Source organism: Idiotropiscis lumnitzeri, chromosome 5 (genome assembly GCF_059441095.1).
Source record: "Idiotropiscis lumnitzeri isolate Australia: NSW breed Sydney's pygmy pipehorse chromosome 5, RoL_Ilum_1.0, whole genome shotgun sequence".
In the NCBI taxonomy this organism is placed as follows: Eukaryota; Metazoa; Chordata; class Actinopteri; order Syngnathiformes; family Syngnathidae; genus Idiotropiscis; species Idiotropiscis lumnitzeri.
The window spans coordinates 24013150-24041060 of NC_142395.1; the positions used below are offsets into that span (position 1 = coordinate 24013150).

The 27911-nt window shown below is 41.0% G+C and overlaps 1 protein-coding gene across 2 annotated transcripts; it reads right to left on the reverse strand.

Moving 5' to 3' along the window:
* Positions 1–543: 543 nt before the first annotated feature.
* On the reverse strand, positions 544–27579 carry itsn2b (intersectin 2b). Of its 2 annotated transcripts, none has more exons than XM_088295875.1 (40): positions 27297–27579; positions 20693–20770; positions 19376–19468; positions 19181–19244; positions 18947–19104; positions 17963–18106; positions 17647–17692; positions 17324–17460; positions 16371–16434; positions 15827–15964; positions 15647–15735; positions 15233–15495; positions 14981–15130; positions 14743–14883; positions 14567–14654; positions 14062–14201; positions 12622–12779; positions 11717–12540; positions 11494–11615; positions 11079–11327; positions 10565–10758; positions 10162–10217; positions 9539–9705; positions 9435–9459; positions 9205–9326; positions 8946–9042; positions 8565–8762; positions 5644–5765; positions 5472–5578; positions 5190–5373; positions 4093–4191; positions 3922–4005; positions 3742–3825; positions 3564–3626; positions 3287–3436; positions 3080–3198; positions 2771–2853; positions 2604–2687; positions 2255–2428; positions 544–1836 (listed from the first exon to the last, which is right to left on the reverse strand). In XM_088295875.1, exons 2-40 carry the CDS (start codon positions 20697–20699, stop codon positions 1688–1690), a joined length of 5436 nt encoding a protein of 1811 aa, XP_088152001.1. In that variant the 5' UTR covers positions 20700–20770; positions 27297–27579; the 3' UTR covers positions 544–1687. The 2 variants fall into 2 exon arrangements, with proteins under 2 accessions (XP_088152001.1, XP_088152000.1); XM_088295874.1 differs by having other exon boundaries at positions 10565–10761; positions 27297–27578.
* Between the last annotated feature and the right edge of the window lie 332 nt (positions 27580–27911).

The window sequence follows — 27911 nt, forward strand, 5'->3', positions numbered from 1 at the left end:
AGAGGTGTTTAAACAAACCCAAAAAAAAATGATAGACATACCAGATTTCAGTCCAGCCAACTGATTCATCAGTAAGTATTTAAATTTTGAATTCCTTGCTGTACCTGCACTGGGGTGTCGAAATAACTTATGTGAACCTTTCAAATAATGTGCAAGTCTGGCCACTTTTAAATGTCTTTAATTTGACTCAAGAACCCCTGACTGAATGCCTCGTTCAGGCCCAGGTGAGTACAAACAGCAGGTAAACAGACTCGGCGGGAACAGCAGATGGTTGCAAAATATAAAACAGGACAACCAAACAAACAATTTTCACAAGCCTATTTGGACCTCCTGGGCAGCCCAGTCTTTGCACAGAAATACAATAAAGACAAATCTATTCATTAAATGTTAATAAAAGAACCAAAAGCAACCTGTTTGACCTAACGAGAGAGGAGAGGTATAGCAAATGAGCCAATTTAAAACTCTACAATTACAGAAAACATGAATTTCCACCTTAGAAACAATCCCAGTGAATACAAAACATGATTATGATGAGGAACAAGGACTGCATGATATCTTTGGATAATCCCACACAAATTAAGAAATAAATACTGTAATTAATATGCAGAACCCTGGCAGGCACTCATCGCGAAGGATGCGGTTAAATTGAAATCCGTGGTGCGGTGGAAGAACAGAAAAAAAGTCACTAAATTTGTCTGAGTAAAGTGATGCAGCAAGTAACACTAGCTGTAGATAAACATTTGCAGGATTCACTAAGAACGGAACATGAAAGAGAATAATTATATTATTGCATAGCGGCTGCATTAGTATCAGCATAAATCTCAAAGATGTTTTCTAAGGACTTAATGTGAGGGGAAAATTGTGTTGATTCTATTACCAGACAATGTCATTAAAAATAAAATGGAGGGAAAAAAAAACAACTACCCCCTTCCCCAACAAAATTAAAGCTAAGACCTTAAAAAAAAACATTAAAAAAATAAATCGGTTATACACAGTTTTGAACACACAGTTCAATTAGTTAATTAGTAGAAAACCCAGAAATGATTTTACTAGTAATGAATCGCATTAAAAAAAAAAAAAAAAAAAAAAACTAACCACAATCAACAGCAGCGTCTTCCATGCTGCGTTATCAACAAAATATACATTACATACAAATGAATAGTGAATTAATGTTGCTGCAAAAATACAGTTTATCAGGTTGAGAGGAGACTCCTCTTAGCATTTTTCTGTCCACACCATAAAAAGATCAAGGACTTTGCCAAACGTGAAAACAAGAGCAGACACACAGAGGAGACGGCACCTTTTGTCATTACAGTGACTTGACCCGGAATGACATATCCTGAGATCTTCTATCTACAGCAGTAGACGTTGCACAAGGCGGTGCCTCTGTGGCAATGTTTTCATGTCAGAATGGTGGAGTGACAGCATGTCAGCAAAGCCATCCGTCGTGCGTGCTGCGGACTGGACCAAATGACCTCGTAGTCGACTGCAACTTGCTGTGGACTGTGCCCTGAATCAGCACATGAGAATTTTTGCTTCATTGAGGATTCATCAAGCAAAATAATAAAGCGCTTCTGGAGGATTGGGTTAATGTCAGACAGATTTTCTGTCTTCCGTCATCACAATGCTAAGGCATGCCAAGCGAGGGAGAGCCATCTTGTGATTGGCCAACCCACCCTTGGTTGAGCTATTTGCCATTAAAGAGCTGCAGGTCGAGGCGGACCCACACTTCCCCGGTGGACACCTCGTGCAGCAGAAGACGTCGCGTTACGGCGCCCTTGCTCTCCAGCTCTTTCTTTATGGTCGCCACGGGAACTTCCGTCCGTCCCAGGAATTCTGAGAAGAGACAAAATACTCTTAGTGATTTTAAACAGTTTGCTTCTAAATCAGGATAGAAATACAAGAGTCGTTCACCAAAATGTACTACCTATTAAACGTCAAAGTGTGGATTTAATCCACAAATTACATAACATTAATACCATTTTTTTTGGTGATATATTACAAGACCAAACATAGTTAAAAAAATCCATGATATAAACATTTATTTAGTTTTACCCCCGCATGCTATACAAATAATCTAAAAAGCATTGTAAATGCATTTGAACATAAAAATGAAAGCATAGAGTCCTAAGTCTCTACAGTTAAAAACAGAAAATAAATATTTCTGTGATAGGGCAGAGATTTCAATGGCCAACGAGACATATTACACAATCACTATTTTGTCGATGTGATTGGATGTTATGTGATAACTGACCATCAGGAGCAAACATGTCTCTTTCATATATGGTGATGCTGAGGACGTCTTGGTAGATGTCCTTGATTTGGAACTGACAGTTGAAGTTCCACCTGGGGTACGTGGTGTCATTGAGGGTTCGAGATGTGAAGACCTGAGCTCCCAAGGTCACCTCGCAGTATGGATTCATTTTACCTGCAGTGGGGAGAGGATGGGAAGGATGACAAAAGGTGAGAGGAAAGCTGGACGGAGTTGATTCAAAAGCCCTTTAAATATATTAACAGAATAACGAATGGGCTGAGCAAAAAGAACGAAAGCAATTATGAAATACTCAAAATTCAGCCTTTTGTGCTCGTGTGTTCACACTCACCATTGGACCGGACTGCCTTCAGCTCTGTGGCTTCCAAGATTGTGACGAGGAGACGGCCGATTCCAGCTCCCTTCACAGATCGAGCTAGAAGGACAAGCACACATTTATTCATCTCCAGGGACCGTCACGCTTGCTGTAATACAGATGCGAGTGTGTGCGATGCATACAGTGGTAGGCCCTTTCCCGCTTATTCTTTTCTTTCTCGATATATTCTTCAGACGCTGCCTTGATTTTCTGAGCCCAGGATGTCCTGCAAAAACAAAAGGATCAAAGTGATAATTTAGACCTGACCTATGCATACAATACTCACAAAAAGATATTCAGATTTTGGGTGGATCACCCTAAACTGTACTATAATGTTTGAGGTTAACTTTATTTGACCTTCCCTAAAGTTTGGAATGTACATGTTCAATGTCTTTTGCCACAAAGCCTCTAATTCACAACAGGCATACTTGCGTGTTCGTATGCATCGCTACCGTTCATTGATGTTGTCCGTCCTCAGTATGTAAACCGTGTCGATGTGTGAGATGTGGAAGACGGGGTCGTCACTTGAAGGATCCGGCAGTTTCACGAGAATTTCATTGAGCAGAACAGGCTGCAAGAAAACAGTCCACAAATGCAAAAAAAGAAAGAATAATAAAACTGTGTCAGGTTGAACGACAGGACAAGATTGTGGATCTTACCGGCTTGTACATTTTGAGCTGCACGTTGTTCTTGGTGCTGAACAGTTTATCAACGCCAGTTGAGGTGAATTGCTTCCCAGAGTTAGTCAGCAGCAGGAAGTCATTGAAGAGAAAGGCCCAAAGTTCCTTATTGCTCTTTGCTTTGTACATCTTGCAAACATAATAAAAGGCAAAGAGTAATTAACATCCACACTGAAGGAGGAATAAAACAAAAAGGTTACCAAAAAATATTAAATAAGGGAAACATTAGCTGAATTTTTTATTTAACATCAGTCACCTTGCCACTGTGGAGTAATTTTCTTGGACCCAAACAGTTGGTGATGGAGTCAAAAACAATATTCTGTGGAAAGAGACAAAATATCTTTTTAGATTAATTTTTTTGTGGTGCGGGTCAGTGGCAGCAATTTAGATTGCTTTTCATCATTTTCAATTTGGCAGAAGTTTCAACTTAATACCTCGGCTGCGCCGTCACACAGCACATGATTCTGCATCCACTCCAGCCTATCCGAGTTCTCCTTATCTCTCACACCTTCATTGACCTGGTTGGCACAAAAAGATCCATGTAAAAATTATCAAAAAGGAAGTGCAATTACTATTACGTCACTAAAATATCATGCCTTAAATACATTACACACCTGTTGACAGAGTTCCTCTGCCCTCTCCAAAGCTTCTTTCAGAGGACCTCTGTCAGCATGGCCCTCCGCAGTGCACTCCAGAATCTGGTGAAAGACGACAAATAAGAATGTTTGCGCTTTTGTTCTTATTGCACACAATAATGCGCCCAAGTAACGTGTGGACATGCGTACACTTTTGATGTGCAGCGGGTAGCGTGTGACCCTCTGCATGGGTTTGAGCAGGAAGCTGGACAATGGCATCCCTTTACATCTGTAGTCTGTACCGATTTTCTGACAAAAGACAGCAAAGATAACACTTGAAATACCACAATTGGTTAATTTTAACATGAGCGCTCAATGAATGAACACTTCTGCCGACCCTCAAATCTTTTTCATTTGAACTCAATGAGTAGGCCGAAATAACATATTCAAGTTTTTAGTTGAATGCATTTGAGTAGTTACAAATCAAAACGTGAAGTTCATATTCGAGAGATTCAAACACTGGATAAGTGAAAATCTAAGTTTATTTGCAAATTAAAAAAAAAAATGATCATATTTTCTAATTGCTTGAGTTGCTGAATGAACTGTCGAAAAAAAATCTAGAAATCCTACACTGTGTGATGTGACTACATTAATATAATTTTTTTCAAGATGAATTACTGAAATAAGTTGTTTTCCACAATAATGTTATTTATTGGGACACACCTGTACTGAATAGGGATAGGACAAAAGTATTGGAGCTTTTTATATGGCATAAATAAAAAATTAACGACTGTCCAATGTGAAATCTGTAAATTATTGTAATTCCTGTTCTCAACGGACATTGGTTTTGGTTTTGCGCTGTGGACAAAGGATCACGATCACCTCAAAACTTGTCTGAGGTATGAATAATAATTGTTCTTAGCTTTCACTTTTATATTTAGCTTCACCTTTCACTCATTACTAATAATTTTGGAATTTTCGTCACACTCATTTTTTTATACCATGCAATACCACTTTGAAAAGGCTTATGTAATTCTTATTATTAACTGCAATTGAAAACATTTATTTAAGACCTTGAGGGTCCCTATCCGGGAAGTTTTGAATGTCTCTCTCCGACAACACACCTGATTCAAATGATAACGATCGTTATCAGACTTCTCAAGAACTTGACCATGAGCTGATCATTTGAATCAAGTGTTTTAGAAGAGGGAAAAAAATCTGAATTTTTTAGGATATGGACCCTTGAGGACCAGAGTCTGTGACACGTGACTTAAGATGTATACAACAAAATGCATATCTTCTCCTACCTTAAGGAACGCCTTGAAGTCGGATTCGTTGTCAGTGCGAGTTTGCAGCAGCGCGGCTCCTTTAATCTGACACGAGCAGAAGTGGATGTATGGCTGCATGTGGGACAGTTCGGCGAGCAGAACATCCCCCACCATCTGCACCGGCATGTTCTCCCCGCCGCTCTTCTTTCGAGCAGACAACGCTCTGGAAAAAAACGAACAAACCAACAAAAAAAAACAAAAACCAAAATGTGTTAGCTCACTGAAAATATTTGTGAAAGATCTTGTGGATGTAACACTAACCTGAGAAGTTTCGTGTTACAGGCAATCAATTCTCTCCAGTTGGCAAAGATCATGTTCATCTCTGCAATAGTGAGTCGTCCAGATTCCGACATGGGCTTATGGAAAACCTAAAAAAGGAGTATCAGTTACTCGCCATGCAAACGTACAATTAACACGATTTTCTTTGTCGCACCTCGAGCACTGTCTGCAAGTCCTCCACGTATCTCTCCTCAGTCTGTAGCAGCTCATGAATGTAGCCTTGCCTCTTCTTCTCGAGGGGGCTCAGCGAGTCGAAGCTGATCAAGTCTGCACACCCTACGGCGTATATAAAACACACAAGACGGGGTATTTTGGATGCAAAAACAATTGAAATGACAATCCACTATAACTTGAGCACTTGCACTGAACCACAGCAGCAAATTGACAATGCATAGACTGCCTCCTGATGGACATTTAGACAAAACAGTAATTGGGCTAAGTTTTGAGCCGTCTGGTGTCTTTTGAGAATAATGGGAACAGAACACGCGTATACTTACCGGATGGATAATTTAATTTTTATAAGCAGCTCAAACTCACCGATCTTCTTTCTGCTTCCCTAACCACACACTCACCGTCTACCTCATCCCAGAGGTTTAAAAAACTAAATCTGCTCTCTAAAAGTCATCACCTGAAGTATGTAATCACATAAATTCATAAAAAAAGGTTTTTAAAAAAAAAAAGAATGTTTCTAAGTCCCGGTCTCACATAAATGACTGGTCAGTCTAGTCAACACCTTAGTCTCTGTCTCTCTCACCTTCCGGTTGTTTTCTTCGTGTTGCTGGTGACAGATTACAAATGTTTCCATGCGCAAAATAAATCTGTTTGTACCAAAACAGGGAAAGGGATTCTTTAGGTTTGGGGCGGCATGTTCGGAGAAAGGAAAAAAAAAATCTTAGATGAGCCACAACCATTTTAGAGAAAAATCTATCAGAGGAATTGAGGGCTTCACCAAAGAAAATTGGGGGTGATTGAAAAATGGTTGAGGAGAACGTTAACGGTTTGATTTAGTCGATTAAGTTTCGAGTTCTTGAACCAGTCAGATGGTTCTTGACCTGAAGTGTATCCCCTCTTAATCATGATGCTGAAACACACACACACATACAAAAACACGCCTGCACGCACCCACACACGCACACACCTGAGGAATATACAGGAATAATAACACTAACACTTAAGTGTGAAATTCAACAAAACTTTAATGTTTTAAGGCAAAACCCAAAGAAAATAAATACAGCATTCTGATCAGTGCGTTTTTTTTACCCTGTTTTCTTGAAGCTTTAAATCTGAGAAAGCTTGCAATACATTGAGCCAGATCATTCAGAAATAATATATTTTTTTAAAGAAATCTAACCATTAGCACAGCATGGCAGTGCACTAGACAAAGGTTTTCCCTCAAGCTTGCATGCTGTTAATAAAAATCAATATTTAGTCTTGTAGGCAAAGGAAATTAAGCTTCCACTTCTACTGAAGAAGGCACAAAAAAACTTGAAGCAAAGGTGGCGAACGTTCGGATGACATTTCTGGAGCCACCGCTGGGAGATAAATTGTAGACTTCCCTCAAAAATGAGAGAATAGATGTTGAGCAAGAAGGAAGTGGGGTGGGCGGAAAATACCTGAGGGCCAAAAGCGTAAACCGAAGAGAGACCCACTATCCGTCTCTCTCTGCATAGTTGTTTTACAAAAGGCACAAAGGCTATTGCATCAGATTCCTAAAAAGCCTCTCAGAGCTAGAGGAAGCCTCCAACACATTACAGTACTTAAGGGAGAGCAGTCAGGAGATTAGGTGGGACGGTCCAGGCACCCAAATACTACTCCATCAGAGCAGTGTGCAATAATAGTGGGTCTCTCTCTCTGAAGTCAGGAGAAGAAGAGGAGGTGGAGCCCGTTCTACCATCCTAGAAGGAGACAAGAGGGCGAGTGGGTGGGAGGGCAACAAGAGGGGAAATGAGAAAAGTGGAGAAGAAGGTGAGACAGTCAGCAAGAAGCAACAGAGGAAGAGATGGGACGAAAAGGGAGGGATTAAAAGATAACGAGCGGGTAGAACTCTGAACAACTGAAGGGGAGGGGAAGAGGGGCCATCTAGCAATAGGAAGATTCCGGCTCCCCCCCAGACCTGTCGAAGTATCCTTGAGGAAGATACTGAACACCCAAGTTGCTCCTGATGCTGTCTCATAAATGTGAGTTTCCCCAAAGTGGGACTATGAGGGATTATCTTAATGTTTTATTCTGAAACCTGTGTCGAGTATTAGGTATGTAAAAAAAGAGTGGAACCTCTGAAATCCAACCCTCCCAGAGTTTGACAAGACATTTTGCGTAAAATAGGCCTTAAAAGGTACATTAAACAAATATCATGCACAAGTTAATGTGCGACATCAGCAAATCTTCAGGTGACTTCCGATAAACGGGCATTAACATTTTTAATCCCGCAAGGGTTTTGCTTTTCCCACCATTAGTGAAGTGTGATGAACAGAAATATAACATATTGTAATCTAGAGAACCATGTGTCCTAGCTGCTCAGTGACTCGTAATATTAATACAAGAAAGGAATAGTGTTGGATTTTGTCTTATTTTGAAATGGTGATCCATGTTTGCCACTCAATGTTATGCTTGAGTGCAAACAAGTTATGCTCTTGACTTGTACCACTGATAACGTACTTACTTTGATAAAGGTTCCATGACGGCAAGAGTTTGAGCCTGAACTTGATTTCTTTAGGGTCCTTTATTTCCTAGCGGCAAAATGTTGTTCTAAATTTGAAAAAATAAGAAGTTGCATTTTCCTGAAATTCAGAGGTTCCACTAGAAAATATCCAAGTCGGCTTTATGTTTACTTGGCACCGTTTTTTTGAACAATCAGCATCGAGCAATGATTAATTATCGATAGCAACATATTGGTTTATGTGCCGTGCAAAAGAGCCTTAACCAAGAAGAAGATTCCATGCAAAGCGCATTGATGATAGAACAGATCCCACAAGCCACTTGAAACATGCTTACATGGAGAGAACGGTTCATTGTTACACACTAGTAGGACGACGACGATGACTCAAGTTTGCGGTCATGTGTAAGTGCATTACTTACACTGGTGACTGGGGTCACCGTCTCCCGTGGACATCTTAACGTAATTGGTGGGGAACAACCCAGTCGCCCCATTGACTTCGCCCTTCCACCAATCGGGGTCACTCTTGTCGAGGACGTTGATCAGCTGATTAGCTGAGAAGCTCAGCTCGTCCTTGTTGGCGGCTGTGTAGTCATATATGGCGATCACCTGGCACACTCCTATATGAAAGGACAATGTCAATGAGTCCAACATCATTATCTCAACCAATTGTTTCATATCTAAGAAATGTACGTGTTTTTGACATACATAATTGACTAAATCACTTATATCGTTATATTGCCACCGTAAGTACGAAACCCTGCCGTAAAACAAGGCCCCACTGTATTTGCTGTAGCTTTTACCTGACTGGACTGCTGGTGTGGATTTGCCACTACTAGACCCCAATATCTGAATATATGAGGAGGGAAACCAGCCCTTCTGCCGCTTTTTACCACGAGCCTGTTCCAAAACACACATGTAAACAAAACTTTCAGAATTTTTAGCAGACAAAAGACAGACCTCCCCCCAGGGTCAGCTTTAAATGAGAGAACGTCGAGAATACTTGTAAAATCATTTAGTGCCATCTACTGTCCAGAAGTAGATCACTTGAGCACTACTCACCTGCAACTCTCCAAGCCACCAACCCGACACGTCCTTGCTGAGGATGACAACGAGCTGGCCATTCTCCAGGTTCAGTTGACCGGGCACAGAGGTGAAATGGTTTCTGGTTACCTTGCCAATTTCTGTGCAAGAAGAAATAGGAGTAAACGTTGGGGTAAAAAAAAAAAAAATTAAATAGAAAAGGAAATTTAACGTTATGGAGAGTATAATATCACAGTAAAAATACTGACCTGGCTTTTTTGCAGCTGTGCTTGTCTGAGAAACACAAAATAAAATGTTGAAAAAAAAAATGTATATAATATCACGAACAAGAGTGGTGCTCGAAAATCCTTACATCTGCCTCCTTAGGTTTGACATAGGTGCCAGGAAAAGCACCCGAGCGGTCGCCAATGGCACCATTCCACCACTCTCCATCTTTCTTGGTCACCAAAATCACATCCCCCTCTCTAAATGTCAGATCTGCAAGCTCTGATGACTCGTACGGGTATAACGCCAGATACTCTAGAGAGCAAAAGTGATGGAAAGCATGAAGCTGGAAATCAGGCAGTAATCACTGCACTACAAATTGACATCTTAAAGATAACAAACATGACGATGCCAATTAAGCACACCGAGTTTTCTTAAACCCACTTACTATTCGGACTACACCTGCACTATTTAATTCTCAGTTTTTTTCTCTTGTTGCTTAGATTGAATGTATTTTAATTCATTCTCATTGCTAGTCTTTCTAAAGCATTTGGTTGTCCTTTGTTGTGCGTGAACGTTGCAGCTGAGACAGTTTAATTTCTCTCAAGGGATGACTAAAGTACAGTATCTATCCAGGATCAATTCAGAGCTCTATGAAAAGTTTGGATTGTAAAAGTGAATGGCGGCCACTAATGCAGTGGCAGTAATACATTAAATAAAAAAAATAAATCTTCACTGAATCTAGCCCATATTTAAGGCAGATGATTTCACCTTCAAATTGCTGACTGTTGTTCGTCTCTGCGGCACTGGATGTGGAATTCTTCATGCTGGGAACACAAACGCACAGAAATAAATTAAAAATATACTCAGAAGTCTTGTAATAACGCTGTAATAACAAAGGTTTGCGTCTCAGTGAGCGTCTGAAAATTATACAAAGTGGTGCATTTAATGTTTTGCCATAGAGTTGCTGAAATGAAATGAATTGTTATGGCTTGAAATTATCTATCGTGTAAATCGCTCCCAAGGTTATGACCGAGTCGTGGGTCTCTGTCAGTCCAAACAATGATTTGATTATGTGACTTGTTTACTACTGAGGCTTTCAGAAAACAAAAAAAAACTTTTATATGTTAGAAAGCAGCACTCCTGTTCCTTTTTGGTGTATTTTAATACATACTTTGAACTGTCCTCTTCACTCCGAAGTGTAACGTAGGACTTGGGGAACCAGCCTTGTTCTCCGTTCAGGTTTCCCAACCACCAGCTGTCCTGCTGTTCCAGCACCTGAATCACATCGTCTTTATCGAAGTTCAGATGGTTGTCCGTCTTTGCAGTCCAGGAGCACAGGGCCTGGGCCAGCAGGTTCCCTACCACCTGCTTTTAAAAGACAAATGTTAGTACCTAGGTACGTTTAGGCAATCAATCGCTGTTTTTAAAGTGGTGCAGCTCAGATTGGCTTGACATGGTTTGGAATGGTAGCCTTTGCGTTCTTCCAGGCAAGCTATGTCAGCTCGATGATGTAATCATAGTAGTGTAACGAATAAACTAAGATGACTTATGATGTGTTGTTATGACACCTTCTTGCCTTTCCAGTTCACTTTTTATATCGGAAACACAAAATTGCCTACCATGAAAATTGAACTAAATTGTTTCGCTTGGTGAGAATAGGACAAGCATTACCAAAAAGGTCTTACCTGTCCTGGTGTGTCAGAGTGGGTGGGATTTGGAGAGTGTGTTGGGGTGAAGGCAGATTTAGTCCCAGCTGCTTTTGCTGCTTCAAGGGCATGCGAGAGCTGCGACTGGATGGGCAATTTTGGAGGAGGTACAGGAGCTGCCGAGTCCGACTGGCCCACCCTCTCCACGTAGCTCTTTGGGAACCAACCCATCAGACCCTGCCTGGTCCCATATAACCAACCCTCCTCTGGCTCTACGGTCTCATCCACCTGACAGAGGAGGAGAAAAGTGTGGAAGTGGGGAGGATTAAATTTCACAAAGACTCAATTTTAAAAAATCTTTGTATATAGTCATCCAATCTTATATAGTTAGCCTTCAAGGAAAGATTAGCATTGATTTGATCTTGGAAAGTAGCCCCAGTGATGGCATTAATACCTCGATAATTTCATCTGCGTTAAAAGTGAGCTCCTCATGGTTTCGTGCAGTGAACGGATAAAGTGCCTTGAAGGGCGTAAGAGACGCCAGCTTCCTGGGTTGCATGGCTCGTGGTTGCCGGCCTATGGTTGCACATGAGGAATGCGAATTAAACAAGAAGCTCCTTCTCATTCATCATAAAACTTGACATTGTCATATTACACTGGAGGCAATGTTTACTTACCTTTCCTCTCCTCCAATCCTTTAAGCAGAGAGTTCAGCTTCTCTTGAATGTCAACCTTGCCACCTCCAACTGACTGATGCTCCTTTTTCTTCTTCTCCTCATCCACCTTTCGCTTTCGATCCTCCTCTGTTCTTTTTCTATCCTCCTCACGCCTTTTCCACTCATCCTCCTGTTGCTGCTGAAGCTTCCGTTTCTCTTCCTCCCTCTTTCGCCTCTCCTCTTCCTGCTGCTCTTTTCTCCTTCGCTCCTCCTCCTCCAACCTCCTTCTGTCCTCAGAGTCTCGGATGGCTGCCTGGGCTGCCCTCTGTCTCCTCCTTTCCTCCTCCACCCGCTCCATCTCCTTTCTGCGTTCTTCATCAAGCCGCCTCCTCTCCTCTGCCTCTTGCTCTCGCTTCCTTTGACGTTCTTCCTCCAGCCTCCTTCTCTCCTCCTCCCGTTTCAATCGCTCCTCTTCTTCTTTCCTTCTCCTGTCCTCCATCCTTTTATCCTCTTCCAGCTTCTTCCTCTCAGCCTCCAACTGCCTCCTCTCCGCCTCCAGTTTTCTCCTCTCTTCTTCCTGTCTCCGTCTCTCTGCTTGCCTCTGGCGTTCCTCCTCCTCCCCTTTCTTCCTCTCCTCTTCTTCTCTGCGCTTCCGCTCCGCCTCCTCCTTTGCCCTTAGCTCTCGTTCAGCCTCCAACTTTGCTGCCTGGATGAGAGCCTGCCTTTCTTTCTCTTCCTCCTCCCTTTGTTTGGCCTCACGTTCCTCCTGAAGTCTCCTCTGGCGCTCTTCCTCGTCCCGCCTCAACTTCTCCTTCCACTGACGCTCCTTTTCTAGCTTAATAAGCCTGCAAAACAGACGAAAATATTAACATGAGAATCATACAGCAGGGTTGATGGCGTTTCACTTGTGTAAAAGTTGCAAAGACCTTTGAGCTTCCTCCTCCTGCCGCCTCCTCTCGTCTTCCAGTTTCCTCCTCTCCTCATGTTCCTGCTTCCGCCGAATCAGCTCTTGCTTTTTATCCTCTTTGATGCTTCGCAGGTTCTCAAGTGCTGCCTGCTGCTTTTGCTGGCTCTCCCTTAATTCCTGACGTACATGAAAACGGGATAGTGACTCGACTAACACGAGTTAGGGGCTGAGCAAAATATGTACAAATACATGTGCTAGCAGATGGGGTAAGTCAAAGCTTAAAAAAAAAAAAGGTAACAGCCAATAACACAAGCGAATAAAAGTTTTTGGAGAGAGGGAGAAGAGAATGAAAACCTTCAGCAGATAGAAGAGATTGCAGAGACAGGCCAAAAGTGGGACGACCGCCTGAAGCAAAGCGTCGTTAGCACCCACATGCTGTAAAGTTACAAGAAAGATATGCAACAGGAGGACAGGAGGAAGATGCAGAAGAAACAAACAATGGTTGAAGGTAGAAAAAGATATGATGACATAAGGTTAAAAAAAGAGCAAGCAAGTGCAACATTGATGTGTAAGAACATAATTATCTACATTGCGCTACGGAAAAGTGACTAAAAATGATGCAAAGCAACATTGCAGACATCTTGTAACTTTTGCTTGCGACCACGCTTGTACTAATGTCCACATGCGTGCACAAAATAAAAGCAGAACCTTCAAATTAAAAGCACAGCATATTTTATGTTTAACACCCATTCAATGGTCACTGTGAGGGCCGGTCAGAGACGCTAAGTGGTCCGGCTGTGGCTCACAGGCTGTACTTTGCCCGTGTCTGTCAAAGATGGTACTATTTGCACACAGACATAAAAGCATTATCTCCTGAGAAAAAATTAACTCACTTGATAACCAAAACAGCAGCCCTGCACATTAACGAGTCGCTCACATTAATTAAAATGTGGGGAAATAATGCTGCAAACATAAATTTTAAAACTGAGCTGTCAATATTTAGCGATGGTATCTTTTCTTGGCATTCCAGTTAACACGTGCTCACTGAGCAATGCAGCCATCTAGACGTTGCCGTGAGCTATGCAACTTAATATTGTTTTCCTCCAGAATGTCTCAGTTCTTGTTTCATTTCTTCATAATAGGAAAGTTTATTTCGTTTTAAACTCCAGTTTAACTTAACACATATTGTAAAGCCCTGTAATGGAAAAAAAATTATGCTTCTAAAATTGTGTTTGCACAAATGAAGGTTTCCTCCCTAAGTGACATGCTTTCCATTTTCCACAATATATCCTCATCTGCCCCTCTGTCATTGAGTTAATAAACTCCCCTGATCATTACATACGGAATTATGTTAGGTAAAGCGTGGCGTAGCGTGACCTGTGCACACAGTCACATCGAGTCACTGCATCATGTGACTGCATGCTTTTAACTGATGCCATGTCAAGTTGCTGTGTTCTACCTGCATATTTTTGTTATATCGGTCCAGCTCTTCCAGTTTGGCAGCAGTTTCTTTCTCAAGGGCATCCAACTGATCTTTCAGTTTTGTGCATGTACCCCGCTTCTGGGTAACACTGAGCTTCAGGTTGGAGATGGCGGACACTACAAACGCAACAAGAAAGAACATAAAGAGCTGGTATTTTACTTGTGTACACTGCGACTTGTCAATTTTTTGGCAATGCCGAAATAGTTTAGAACAGGGGTCTTCGATCCTGTTCGTCAGGGTTTGGTGTCGTGCCTGTTTTTCATCGCTCTCTGCTACAACACATCTGATTTAAATGATCAGATAATCACCGAGGTCAGAAGAGGCTGGATAACAATCCAAATTATTTAAATTGCATGTATTGCAGCAGGGAGAGATGGAAAATGGGCAGGACTAATGTCCACATGTGCGCGCTAAGAAAATAAAACTACTTTAATAGTATAACTTAACGAGCCGTGCAAAGCAATGCTCCATCAACACCAACCCGGCAGATTATTGACAGCCATGCTTTGTAGTGTCTCCGTCAGCCTCTTCTGTTCTGGAGTCAACTGGGACAATTTCCTCTGGAACTCCTGTCAAAGAGTGAATGCAAATAGTTTTGATGCACTCAATAAAGAAAATCTTTATCACAAACATTTTTGAAACGAAACAGACACTAACCTCAATCTGTTTCTGAACGTTTTTAATGTCCTGCTGGCGAGCATCTTTCCTCTGATTGATCAAGTCCAGCTCAGTCTTGGGAAGCTTCTTCTTGTTTTGAATGTCACGCAGACGGTCAGAAATCTGACGCTGTTTGGTACCCTTGAGTGTTAAGACACAGAGAGCGAACTGACACCTTCACCTAGATTGGCAATACCTTTAGAACTGACCCCCCCTTAATAGCTTTTCCCCCACTAACCACAGCTTCCAACTCCATCTCCAGACTTCTTTTCTTAGCTTTGAGCTGGATGATGTCATCCTGCTCTTGTTGCCTCTTTATTTGGAGCTCTCCTCTTTTCCTCCTTTCCCATTCCTCCTTTCTTTGTCGCTCAAGCTCCCGCTGTGCAGCCTATCGTGAAACAAATACATTATAAAGCAGAGTGACGCGATAGTAAGATTCACGTATGAGCAAAATACGTTTGCCAGAAACCACTCTGTATCACAGCCGCACCTCTTTTCTTTCAATTTCTCTGTGACGTTCTTCTTCTCGCTGCCTCTCCAACTCTCTCTGGCGCTCCAGCCGCTTTTCTTCCTCTTTCCGTCTCCTCTCCTCCGCTTCGCGAGCTTCCTTTTCCCGCCGCTCTTGCTCCTCTCGTGCTTTTTGAGCTTGCCTTTCCTGCTCCTTCTTTTCCGCTTCTAGCAATGCCAATCGTCTCTTCTCTAGCTCTGCATTGCCACGCTCCATGTTGGCTTTGAATTTGTCCTCGAATGATACTAAATGGCGACAGGTACACAGCATTTAGTGTCCTGTAATCACTTATGTTAAACTGAAATAATCCAAAATTGTAAAATTGATGAGCTGTTTAAGAACAGAGACACGTCTATTACAATTATTAAGAAAAAAAAAAGGAAAATAAAAACTAACTGTTGCTTCTGGCTTTCTGTGGCGGTTCAACGTCAAAATTATCTTTAAGAGCCGCATAGTTAGGTGCACTGGATCCATTCACAATACCCCTGGGGGAAAGGACGATATAATTCAGAAACCAAATAACCTCACGTTTTGACGCAGTCATGTCCGCTCGCATTCAGTGTATTTTATACTTGCCTATTTGTGGGTGGCACCAGGTCAGTTGGCAGGGTTTGTGGCAGCGGTTGCCCACTCTTGGCCACATCCACCAGATGCATAGCCAGGATGAACTCCTCAGCCGAGAGCTTGCCGTCCTTGTTCACATCAGCCAAATTCCTGCAGAAAGTTGAAATGATATATGAATATGCACTTATATACATTGTCTATTCACTTGTGCATGTAATATATATTAAAGTATATAAACAGACAGAGACAGACTGCGACAGAGAGAGCTCCTTGATCCAGGTTTATATAATCCTTCAGTGTTTGTCCGTACACCTGGTCTGAAATTGTTTGCGGAGTATCCACATATTCACGTACAAATATATTATAAGACTCACAAATTTGTGTTTTAAACATGTAAGTGAATGAGATCCAAGGCTGAAACAAAATGTATGGCCAGTACGATAAAAGCAACTTATGTGAGTGGGAACATCTCCATCAGTAGGCTGCTTGCCTTGTAGGAGAGGAGTAATATACACACACAACATCTACACTCATCAATAAAGTCATATGTTCTTACCAGATGGAGGCCAGCTGAGTCTGACTGAGCATCGTGGTTGCCATTGCAGCTCTAACCTGCTGGCCTACAGAAAAATGGATTATTATTTTACAGTTACCCTTCCTCAAATACGTTTCGCAGATTTTTTTCCATTTGTGTATTGACCCAATAACGCCCCATACTAATTATATTTATTATTAATTTCATTTGAGAGGTAGAATTGGATGACCTGTTCAACTGAGAGTATGGGTGACTTTAGCAGAGATTGTCTGCATCATAGGAAATAATTTCTGTCAGAAAATTACAATGTGGGAGAATGGCAGTATGCAACAGATGTGTAGGTGTTGAAGGCATGTATAAAGGCATGACTAATTGCAATTTTTTACACTAGTACACAGTGAAAAAGCAAAGTAAAGTTTGAAACACATGGTCAAATTGATCTGTATATTGTATGTAAAAAAGTTCTGATGAAAGAAATACAGTTTTGGTCCATGTAGAGCTCTCAAGTACTGTACTGTTGCATAAGGAAAATTGTAACAATCTAATTAAAACTGTAACATGGACAAAATCTGGTAGGCGGGGCACAACAATACATCGCCATAACGACATGCATTTGCTTTATTAGATATGTTGGGGCACAGTAATGATGACCACGCAGCAAGTCGGGCTTGTGTGGGTGTGTGCTCATTGTCTGACTACATTAAGGGTATTTCAGAAAAACCAGTCCAACCAGCCTGCCATTCAAATGAGCACGTAGACACTTGCCAAGTTTGTCAAGGCTTGACGCAATTCAAATGCGAAAAAAAAGGAAAAAAAAGGAGGGAGGGAACGTTTATGAAATCATCCGTTGTTCATGAACATCCACGCCTGCATGCCACACATAGTTGGATTTTGTATGACCTAAGTGCACTGTGCAAATACACAAGCATACACACACACACACACACCCCCACGCACACGCACGCGCACAGTACCAGTGAGGTATCCTGTCATCTGCTTGTCCAAGATGTTGAACTGCTGCCTATATTTGAGTCTGGAAGCATGTGGCACGGCCCACTCCCCAAGGCCTGCTGCCATTTGGGAAGTCATTGAGGAGGGTGGCAAAGTGGCGCTGCAGCACACAAACAATACAAAAATGCATGCTAAAATCAACAATATACTGAGCCTCAATCCTCGCGGGCTTCAGATGGATAAATAATAAATGAGGTAGAGTATATTATTTACAAGCACCCCACTAGATAAGAGGCTGATAATGTGAATGGCTGTTGCTGTGGGCATTTGAATGGCAGTGTGTTACCTGGATGCAAGTGGAGAACCATAGGAGGATGCAGATACTGGAAGACCTGAAAAAATATGAACATACATTTCATTCATTTATGGATGCGGCAACAAGAAAATGGATGGACAACAATATTAGGACACCCGTTTATTACACCTTTGCCCATAAGCAGATTCAGGGATAAAGTAAGGATCAACCTTTTGTTTCCATTTAGTGTAGTATATTATATGGGATGGTGGTGTGAATTTCTAGCGACCAAATATTTTGTTGTATTGTACCCTACATCATTAGTAGCACCATGTATAATAATTAAAAAAAGAAAAAAAGTGTGTACCACTGGCCAAGGTTCCAGCTCCCATTGGCTGGAGAAGTCCCAGGTTGTGGCCTGTCATTGGTGTGAGTCCTGGGGTTGTCATGGATACAGGCGTGAACATGGAAAGGTTGGTGCCAGACATCAGGGACACGTTAGGAATCATCCCTAAGGCATGAACACATCACAAGATCATTACTTAGACGGTAGCCAGTGTGCAGGACCAATGACCGATCAAAGGCTGTGTTTAATTCTGTTATGATTTTTGCATGTACATCTTTTGCTTCAAAGCACATGCTGTCTTATTAAATCGCTGGTTGCATTATAGACTGTAATGTGAAATACAGGCATTCACACTGCCAATGAGCATATTAAACGTCATTATGTATCATCAATGTAGAAGTCACTCAGTGCCAGGGGTAGAAATGACAGAACAAAACATGCTGTTGGGCATCGTTTGAATTTTACCAATTTGGGTTCCTTGTTTTAAATCCATTTCCAAATGATTCTTTCGATGATTTCGATTCTTCTCAGGGTGTCCAAACTACGGCCATTTATTTTTAGCGCCTCGCAGCATTGACTAAAACATTTGACATGGACTGCGTCATTTGCCGGCATTGTACTACGGTACTTGCACCACCTTCACCTTCGTCTCTTCTTCAAGTTGGTGACTTGACAGAGGAGGCACCGTATAAACGGGGAATCGGAAATGTAAATTGAGAGTGATTCCGCCACAAACGTGATTGAGATTCACAAAGGTCAAGCATATCTGACCGACATGACTACCTCATGCATCAACGGCCAAACTGAAAGGAAAGTTTTTAATCAACACCATCCAAAATGAATTTTAACCCGCATTTGGCGGGTGTTCATTTTGAACCCTGCTTGAAACCCCAACTGATCAGCTGTACCTGCTCTTGCCAACAGATAAGAGTCTATGCGAATAGGTCACATGCAGGGGAGAAAAGGGCATTGGCTCAGAATTCAAGTGTAACACACGTGTCGTACCATAGGCGAGATTGGAAGCAGGCACAGGAAGCTGCTTCATGATGATTGGCAGTGCTGAAGGAAGCGGTGTTCCCTGAAGTTTGAGTTTTACGAGCTTCATCGCAATGGAAAATTCCAACCTGTCCATCTTCCCATCTTTGTTCATGTCAGCCAGAGCCCTGAGATAGAGCAACAAAATTGTCAGTCAAGAATAGATTTGGGGGGGGGGGGATTACTTATACAAATATTTATTACCATATCTCAGCCAGAACTGAAGCAGGTAGCCCTGACTGAAGGAAAAACTTCCTTGCCTGCTCACCTAGAGAAAGATAGACGGAGGACAAGTGATTTGAGAGGGATCCTGTTTTCAATGATAACCAAGACAAACCTCATATCAAAAAAAGAGCTAAAGCTGGTTGTGAAGAAACCACAGTGAACATAAGGATGCACCTGAAACGTAACCCATTGAAGGGGCGAGGGTATCAAACTTCTGGTCATGCTTGATCCTCTCTTCTGGAGTGACAGCCCACATATTTGTCCCACCTGAAATAAATACAAATTGATAAAAGGTGAGGGATCCGTTATTACGCAGAGTAGCATTATAAATACTAAGAAACATTTATTAATTAATCAATAGGGTTGGATATCTTTCCCTGAGTTGACAAAGGGCCCTTTCATCTTTCCAGAGTACAAAACAAGATCTAGACCACGCATGTCGAACATAAGGCTCAGGGGCCAGATTTGGTCCGCCACATTTTTTATGTGGCCTGCAAAAGCAAATCAAGCAGATCAACTATCTACGATTCTTGCTAAAATTTGTAACAACATTTTAAATTGTCATATGGAGTAAACAATCACATTGAGATATTGCAAGCATTTTCTTGTTACATTATTTCAATAAATTGAACAAGAGTCAAACAAACTAATATTCTTGTCTTCTGATTTCAAAACTAGTTATCCGTCAATTTCTTGTGTACAGAAACATATGAGAAGGTGATTCAACATTTACATGGTTTCACAGTCATAACGGCCCTCCAAGGGAAATTGTAACTACCATGAGACCCGCAACAATAATATGTTTGACATCCCTGGACTAGACTGTATATTCAAGCGTGGATGACTTTGGTGTAAACTAGAACAGCATGAGAAGCCTGACCTCCACCTCTTGAACTCTGACTTTGGAAACGTTTAAAAATTCTTATGGAGATGCCAACATTTAGCAGAAAGTATTTCTAGAAAAGTGGAACCTGCACAGGGATAACAAAATATTTTTTTTCTTCCATTTCCTGTAGATGTAATTACTCTATGGCCAATGTTTGCTTTTGTCCTTGTAGTTAATCTCACTGTTCTCTTGTTTCTGAATTATACATTACATTAATTAACCTTAACAAGCAGGAAGCCTTTTTCAAACAAAACACTGATGATCATTACCGGGAAGCAAAACCTTCACCTGAAAAAAGCAAACAAGCATCAAACATTAGACACTCCCTAAGCTTGCTCAGGGTTAAATTAAGCAAGCACAGAAAATGATTTAATGATAATGGTCGAGAGCTGTCACACTTCCACATTTTTTATCAAATCCATGGGAAAATGAAACCAAAATACGATAGTTCTGGCACATGTTATAATGCTATAATGAAGTTTATTTTGAGTTCTACTTGCACACAAAGGATATCTAATCATAGTTACTTACGACAAAGAAGAGTATTCAAAAATACAGGCACACAGAGCACTCATACAAAGAAAACCAACAAGGAGCCATCTTACCATTCATGTTTGCCGGTGTCAGGAACCAAGTGAGGGATTAAACTCCCGATGGCGTCCTCAGCTACTGCTTGCGGCCATCTGCAAAACACACAGTGGCAGCCCAGTCAGTCAGCACTGCTGCGAGGACAGCACAGAACATCAGCCATGGAGAGAACGAGGCAGGCAGGAAACAGGAGGCAGATTTTGGTCAGTCAGCATAGTCTAACAGGGCTTCTCCTGTTCCCCTCTGGCTGGGCAACTCAGGCCACCTCCCAAACCTTTTAAAGCACACTGGGAAAGGCTCCAACACTGTTCACAGTCACTCTTTATTGGTGCTGAAGAGATTGCATTTACATTTGCTGTATATAAACTGGTTGCTCTTGGTACGAAATATACTAAAACATTTCTTTCTTGAGGTAAGACTGAAAATCATACTGTAGACGCTACACATTTTATTATGGAGTCTGAAATGCTGAATTCTGTCATGTCGATAGAGCATTGTGCAACATGATTTTTCTCTCCAGCCAGTTCACATGCTTTGAGTGAGCATGACTCAACAAGTAAAGGTTTACAAAGTATCTGTCAAAACAGTGCAGTGAACAAGAAAGTGGTGACAGTGACACAATGGAACCTTCAAATTCAAAGTCAAATGCCGATGTGCTCATACATTTTAGAATTGATTCAACAGCTTTTGGAAAAATGTGTCTAATGACTGACATACAAAACTTGTCATGTAGACAATGTGTTACGACTACTTAACTATAACAGCTAATAAATGCTCTATAATGGTGACAGTTTAATCTGGGAAAAACTATTTTGACGTACCACAAGGGTAAATCCTGTAATACTGTCGCTTCAGTAATGCGGAAAAAAAGCCAACACAGAACAGGCTTGTTTGGATTTCTCAGGGCATTGAATTGATAGCAACTGGACTGCTCCGGTTGTCTTAAGACACCTTTTAAGTTTGGAGTTCTAAGACAAACAGAGCAATCCAGTTGTGATTGATGCCATGCCCTGGGAAAGGAATTACCTGGGTGAATGAGAATATCCACAAGCAGGCTTGTTTGGAAACGTTTGTCATAGTGGACAGATGGACACAATAAGTTGAGTTAAAAAAAATTGAAAAATATACAAATAAGTTACCCATTTGTGAAACATGCGGTACCCTGCTTATATCTGCAATTTCACTTCACACGAAACACCTGCCCTCCACAGTTAGTGAGACTCAAATGATGAAATCAGACCAAGTAAAAGGGGACACATTCCAATGTTTCTACTCAACACTTCCTTCCCAGCAATCAGAAACAACCATTTCCTCATCAAAAGTCAGCTGAAAGGAACCTATCATGGACGTTGGCAGAGGGACAGCTTGGATGTGACTCAGCAATCCGAGGAGGAAAAATTCAAAATGGGACAGCATCGCAAAAAGTTATATTAGGAGGTTCAATTACAGATGGTCAAAACGTTGTTTGGGAGGAAAAATTAGAAAGGCATAACAGAGAGAGTGGTGTAGTTGGATTGATTGTGTTCAATTGTGTACCCACAAGGATAGAAGAGCAAAGCGGGACTAATCTACTGCCTGCCATCTGTCGCTCTCTTCCCTTTCCCCCCCGTCTCTTCTTTTGAGTCAGGTCCTCTCATTTGGTCTCAGTTACATGCTTTCTACTATTTGGTTTCGAGCTCGTTATCTCGCTGGAGTATGAAAACACGTCTCCCAAATGGTGCAATCATCATATCAATCATTCATATCATCCCTTAAATTGTTTACTGTTGCATGGACCAATTCAACTCACATTTTACTTTATAGGTCAATTAAAGCTAAAATAATTGACAAAACGATGCACCTTTGCTACATAATGTACAGTACATTTGATGAAATGGCACATTTTTGCCAATTGCTAACACGATTTGGAGACAGAAAGGGAAACTCGATGAAAATACAATGAAAGCATGGTTATTAAAGTGAATGAAAGTGAACAAAATAATGAAAATGAAATAGAAAAAAAAAACATTTCCATTTAATATTTTTAAAACTAACTGAATTTGTACAGTCAAAACAAAACAAAATTAATTATTTTAAATCAATTTTAAAAGGCAAATTCAAAATTATTATAACACTGGTGGGCGTTTTTGCCAGCATCACTAATGTACAGTAAATTTGAAAGGCGGTGGTCTGTTCACAGTGAAAACATACAATCCAGCCGAGTCATATTACTGAGGTGTTCTATACGCCAAGGAAGGGCGTTCAAAACAATGTCTTCTGGGAGAACAAGCAGTTTGCATGCCTGTGACATTTCTTTACAAAATGCCAACGTCAACTATATTTCCGGACTGTTTTGAAACGTCCATATGCCTAAATATCCTGAAGAAGTATGAGGCACGACATTGAATATGAACATCAGATAGAAGCAGCCAGAATTGTTCAAGCTGCATCACTGCTGGACCGACGTCACCAAAAAGAGTCGTTACACACTCGAGATGGAATTTCTATGCAAACTCAGTTTTCACCTTGCAGTGAACATCTCGAAAATGTCTCTGTGTACATCGTGAGACACGCAAATACGCAGACACGGGCCATCTGTCAAAGTAGCCACATGCGGTTCCAAATTAATTCAGCAGCCTCTTTCATATTTGCATTGCAACAGACACAACAAGGTAAAATGGGCGGGGGAGTGAGTGTGAGCGCACAAAGAGCAGCCCGATGGAACACACAGAGTATTCCCGAAGTAAAACTCAAACAAAAGTGCTGTTTTGATGGTGCATCAGCTGCCTACATAAATAAAAGTTGCTTTATTGTAGGATTTCATATAGTGTTCCTAGATGAAGCTACTAGTAGATATATAAGAATTGAGTTGCTACCTGTCATTTGATTTCAAGCGACATTAAAAATAGCAGTATTTACAGTTTGTAATGTTGGTAGGTACATGTTTGTATTGTGGTTTTGAACAAGTTTATTTTGGGCTCTGGTGTCACACTCAGACCATATTTTGTGAAAACCACCCACATGCATGCAATGATGCATCTGCAGTATGAACGCTCATCTGCACACATCCGACCTACACGTCATTAAAAGCCAAAGTTGCGGTACACGCAGGCTCGGAGAGTGCTTCGGAGACTACCTACGATTGTCTGTGAATCTGCAAAGTTGTTTAGAGCAACAGTGTTACTTTTATACTTTAATTTAATCCCACCTGAAAGATGCAGCATAAAGTGGAGATTTGTGGTGAAATTAGTAATACATCCACACAGCTCATTTGTTTGGCACTGCAATGACGTGACATCTTTAGTAGACGTCTCCATGAAATGAGGTGATCGAGGAGTGTCATCTCATTCCCCCAATATTTTGACCTCCTCGTCATTCTAAAATGAGCCGCTACACGCAGGATCATATTTACCTCTGTAAACACTGGGCCAACGTGACGACGTTTTTTGTGCGAGTAACTTAACGTCATGCTTTGTGTGCATGCGTGTCACATCACGGATGCGTTAGGAACACAATAGCTCCTAACTGCAAATTATAGGGCCTCTAGCTGACACACAGATTTCCCTCAATTTTCACTACACAACTGATCAATACTTGTCGATACCACAACAGCTCAGGAAGTACTACGGTAATTTTTTTTTAGTCTATCTATATCATCATTTAAGCTTAGTGTAGGTGGGACGGGAACATATATGCCAGCAATAAACTAAACGGGGATTCACTGTAGCTTTATATATTCTTACTATACTACTGTTAACTTAATTCTCCACTTGAATAATAGTTAAAAATGTTCAAATGTAACTTAAAACATTGTTTGTGCAGTAAATGAAGCAATTATGACGGAGCCAGGTTTGAACTTTTGACTTACTGCATCTAAATATTTGCAAAATGCAAACAAATGGCAGGTTGACCAGCATATTTTTAAAGATTGTGTTTGACTTTTGAAGTTTTTCATTGCAATGACCAGTGCAGACGTTTTTTTGGCAATCAACAATCAGACATCTCTCGCATCTACGGACTGCAGTCTGTCATTTTACTTGTGGCTTCCCTGTGCGAGTCAAACCTCAAATGCTTCGACTTGGTTTCAGTTGCTGTTCAAAAGGTCATGCCTGTCACACTTGTTATATGCAAAACACAGAAGTGTTGGATAAATAGCATGCCTGCCACTGGCTATGTGTAGCAGTAGCAGCAATGAATCCCGGAGATGTTATTCCAATCAGTGGATCGTTAAATAATAAACCGTGCTTTTTTTCTTTTTTTATTTATTCTCATTAAAAGCAGCAGTTTAGTTGGTGTTTTATGGGAGGCTAAAGCACATTCAAGGCATTTCTATTAATTTTAATAGGGAAAGATGAAGAATTACTTTCAGTTATGAACATGGCCCCTGAATGAAACTAACTTGTAAGACAAGGTATCACCGTGTTTGTTATTTTCCTAAGACACGCCCACTTAGGAAGGAGCACCGCTGGCCAACTAATTAGTGACGTATGACAAATGATTGATTCTGCCTTGCACACTGACCTCACGCCAGTAACTCCCAGCACATTATTTCTGGTCGATGACTCCATGTCGGCCTCAATGTCTCTTTAACCACCCATTCCTCTCGCTCTTACTCAGAGTTACTTTGACGCAGAATTTTCCACAGCAATACAGAGTTCACATGCTCAGAGAAAATACAACAATCCGTAAACCATACACGCATTTTAATATCCCACCTGCCGGTGCATCTAATTCCATGTTCAGTTAGCAAGGTTGATCAAGTACTAAGCAAAGGTGAGTGAGCATGATAACTACGACTAATGTGATTGAAACACACCCTTTTTAAATGGTATGTTATGCTCGTGTGGCACTGCAGGTGAAGATGTCGCAAAAGAGAAACCACATTTTGAAACTCTGCAGGGGCCTTTTGAAGTGTTTCTACCGAGCTGGAAGTGTTGCTGCAGGGCAAGGCAGGGCAAGGCTCTCCTGGTTCAATTTGATTTCATTGCCCTGCCCTGATTTGTCCACATATGAGCATATGTGACAGGAAAGGAAAAGTCCACTGTTTCATACTGGGTGTATTCATTAAGGCAACAGTGTTTTCATGGCATGTGCATATTTTTTTGTCATTGGAATTGGCAGAGGAAAAATTTGCCAAGAAAAAAAAAAACTGTTACAAGCAAAACCTTGCTCACTTTATTTCTCTCTCCATCTTAGTTGAACTGTCAGTTAAAAGGGCCAGTACACGCAACAGCATTACAAGATTTCATTCCGCTCCGAGTGCAAATATTTGTAATCTATAACCGCAGTACTTGACCCGCTTAGGGACAATTATAGAGACGGACGAAAACCCACTTACATCCTTGCTTAGACCGTCCTTTTTAAAAAAAAAAAAAAAGTTCCCGCCTTCCGTCCCTAAAATGGGCATACGGCGAGACGTCCTTAAGATGAAATGCACATCTCCATTCAATATCATTTTGTAATAAAAGAATGCCTTTATAAAAATAAATAAAATCTAGGTAGCGGTTAATGCCTATAATTTGTATTTTTTTTTTTTTTTAAATAAATCTGTGTATAGTATGGTGGCACGATTTTGGATCATTTTATATGGAAAAATGTCTTTCTCATCATACTCACAAAGTGACAGTCAGTAAAATCTGAGTTCAATTATCATACAGTGTTTATTTAGTGTCAATCATCTAGATCTCCGAGAGCTGTTCATAATATTTTCAGTCAGTAGTGCATCGGTCAAGTGATGCTTTGAGAGGCCATCATTGTGCCCCTTTGTGGACAATATCCACTACAAACCTCACACTATGAAACAATCAAATGTACTGTATCCAAACGCAGTGTTGAACAACAGGCCTTTAAAGCAGTTTCAAAGTGTGGTACTAATGCACAGTTCAGTTTTTATGTTTTTGTTTTTGTTGTGAATTTATTCTTTAAGAACTCTGTTTCTAAACTTTTATTCAAGTACTTTTTAAATAAACGTTAGTGTTTTAGTTGATGACTTCAGGCTACACTACTTAAACTATACTTTGTATTTATTTATTTATATTTTTACTTATATTTAAGCACACTGTTAATGTACAAACTGCACATAATGCTACACTATTATTTAGGTGCACTTTTTAGGAATATAACCTCTGTCATGATTTTTACTGATAGGCCTCCTAAATTACTGCATGTTACTGTTGGTTATTACGCCAGCCAAATAATTGTTTAGGTAGTAATTCGAATAAAAAGTTTGACTGCTTAAGAAAACCTCCTACAGTACTTTCACCATAAAAATTTGTATTTCTCCTACCTTTCTGTGCAAGTCACGCAAACGTTCTCACATCTGTCGTGTGCTTCCTGAAACCTGCTCAACTAGTTTCAATTACTACACATGCAAATCTGCCTTCACTGATACACACGTAACTTAAAATATGCACTTAAGAAACCCTTTGATTATGAATTCATAATTTTGCTCGAAAGCACAATTTACCTCACAGACCCAATCATATCCCGTTGCATGTTACAGTTCACGATTTGCATCTTTGTCATTACGAAGCACATTTTGCCTTAATTTGTGAGATTAATTAAAGCAATGGGACGTGACACATCAGTTGAAAGCGATTTTGCACTCGTTTAACGGCAATTTACAACAATATTTCAACTTACCCATGATCGCTGTCTTTCTCGCTAGGTCAGTAAAAAGGGACATATCCGAGTTTTCCAAATGTTCAGTTAATATCCTGCTCCAGGGGGAAGGCTCCCTTGCCGTCGATTTTGACTGTCCGACAAGAAGCGAAAGTGAGAAAGAAACGTTGAAGTTTTAGGCGTTCCTATTACTTCTCGGGAGGACCTGTTGCTGACAGCTCGTTGAGTGTCACACCAACAACATGGCTGACGACCACTGCAGTTGGCTAACTGGATTGCAGTTGCGAAGTGGCTACGCTGCTCTGCAGCGAAGTTAACGCCTGTCCCGCTAGGGTGGGAGGAGAGACGCGGGACCCGGGGGTGGGACACGAACGAAGGCGTGGGGGGGAAACAAATGTGGATAAAACTAATTTGCCGTTGCTTAAAGTACAACACTTCTTAAGATATTCAGTTGTTAGGACGAAATAACTTTAGCTTTCATGAAGTGATATCGCCGACCGATCAACTTGTAGAAAAGTAGAAACATAGGTGTCAATCAAATTCCAAAAACACTGTACATAAACTCTGCTTTGTCATGATTTGTACGTAAACGTCGCCGCCATGTTGAATGTGTCAAAGTGGTGAAATTTGCTTGCT

Excerpts from the sequence above, each read along its gene's own strand:
- itsn2b (XM_088295874.1), bottom strand. Across the intron at positions 12,541-12,621 it reads CAGGAGGAGGAAGCTCAAAG|GCTTATTAAGCTAGAAAAGG; the intron begins GTCTTTGCAACT and ends TCTGTTTTGCAG. Across the intron at positions 11,328-11,493 it reads ACGCAGATGAAATTATCGAG|GTGGATGAGACCGTAGAGCC; the intron begins GTATTAATGCCA and ends CTCCTCTGTCAG.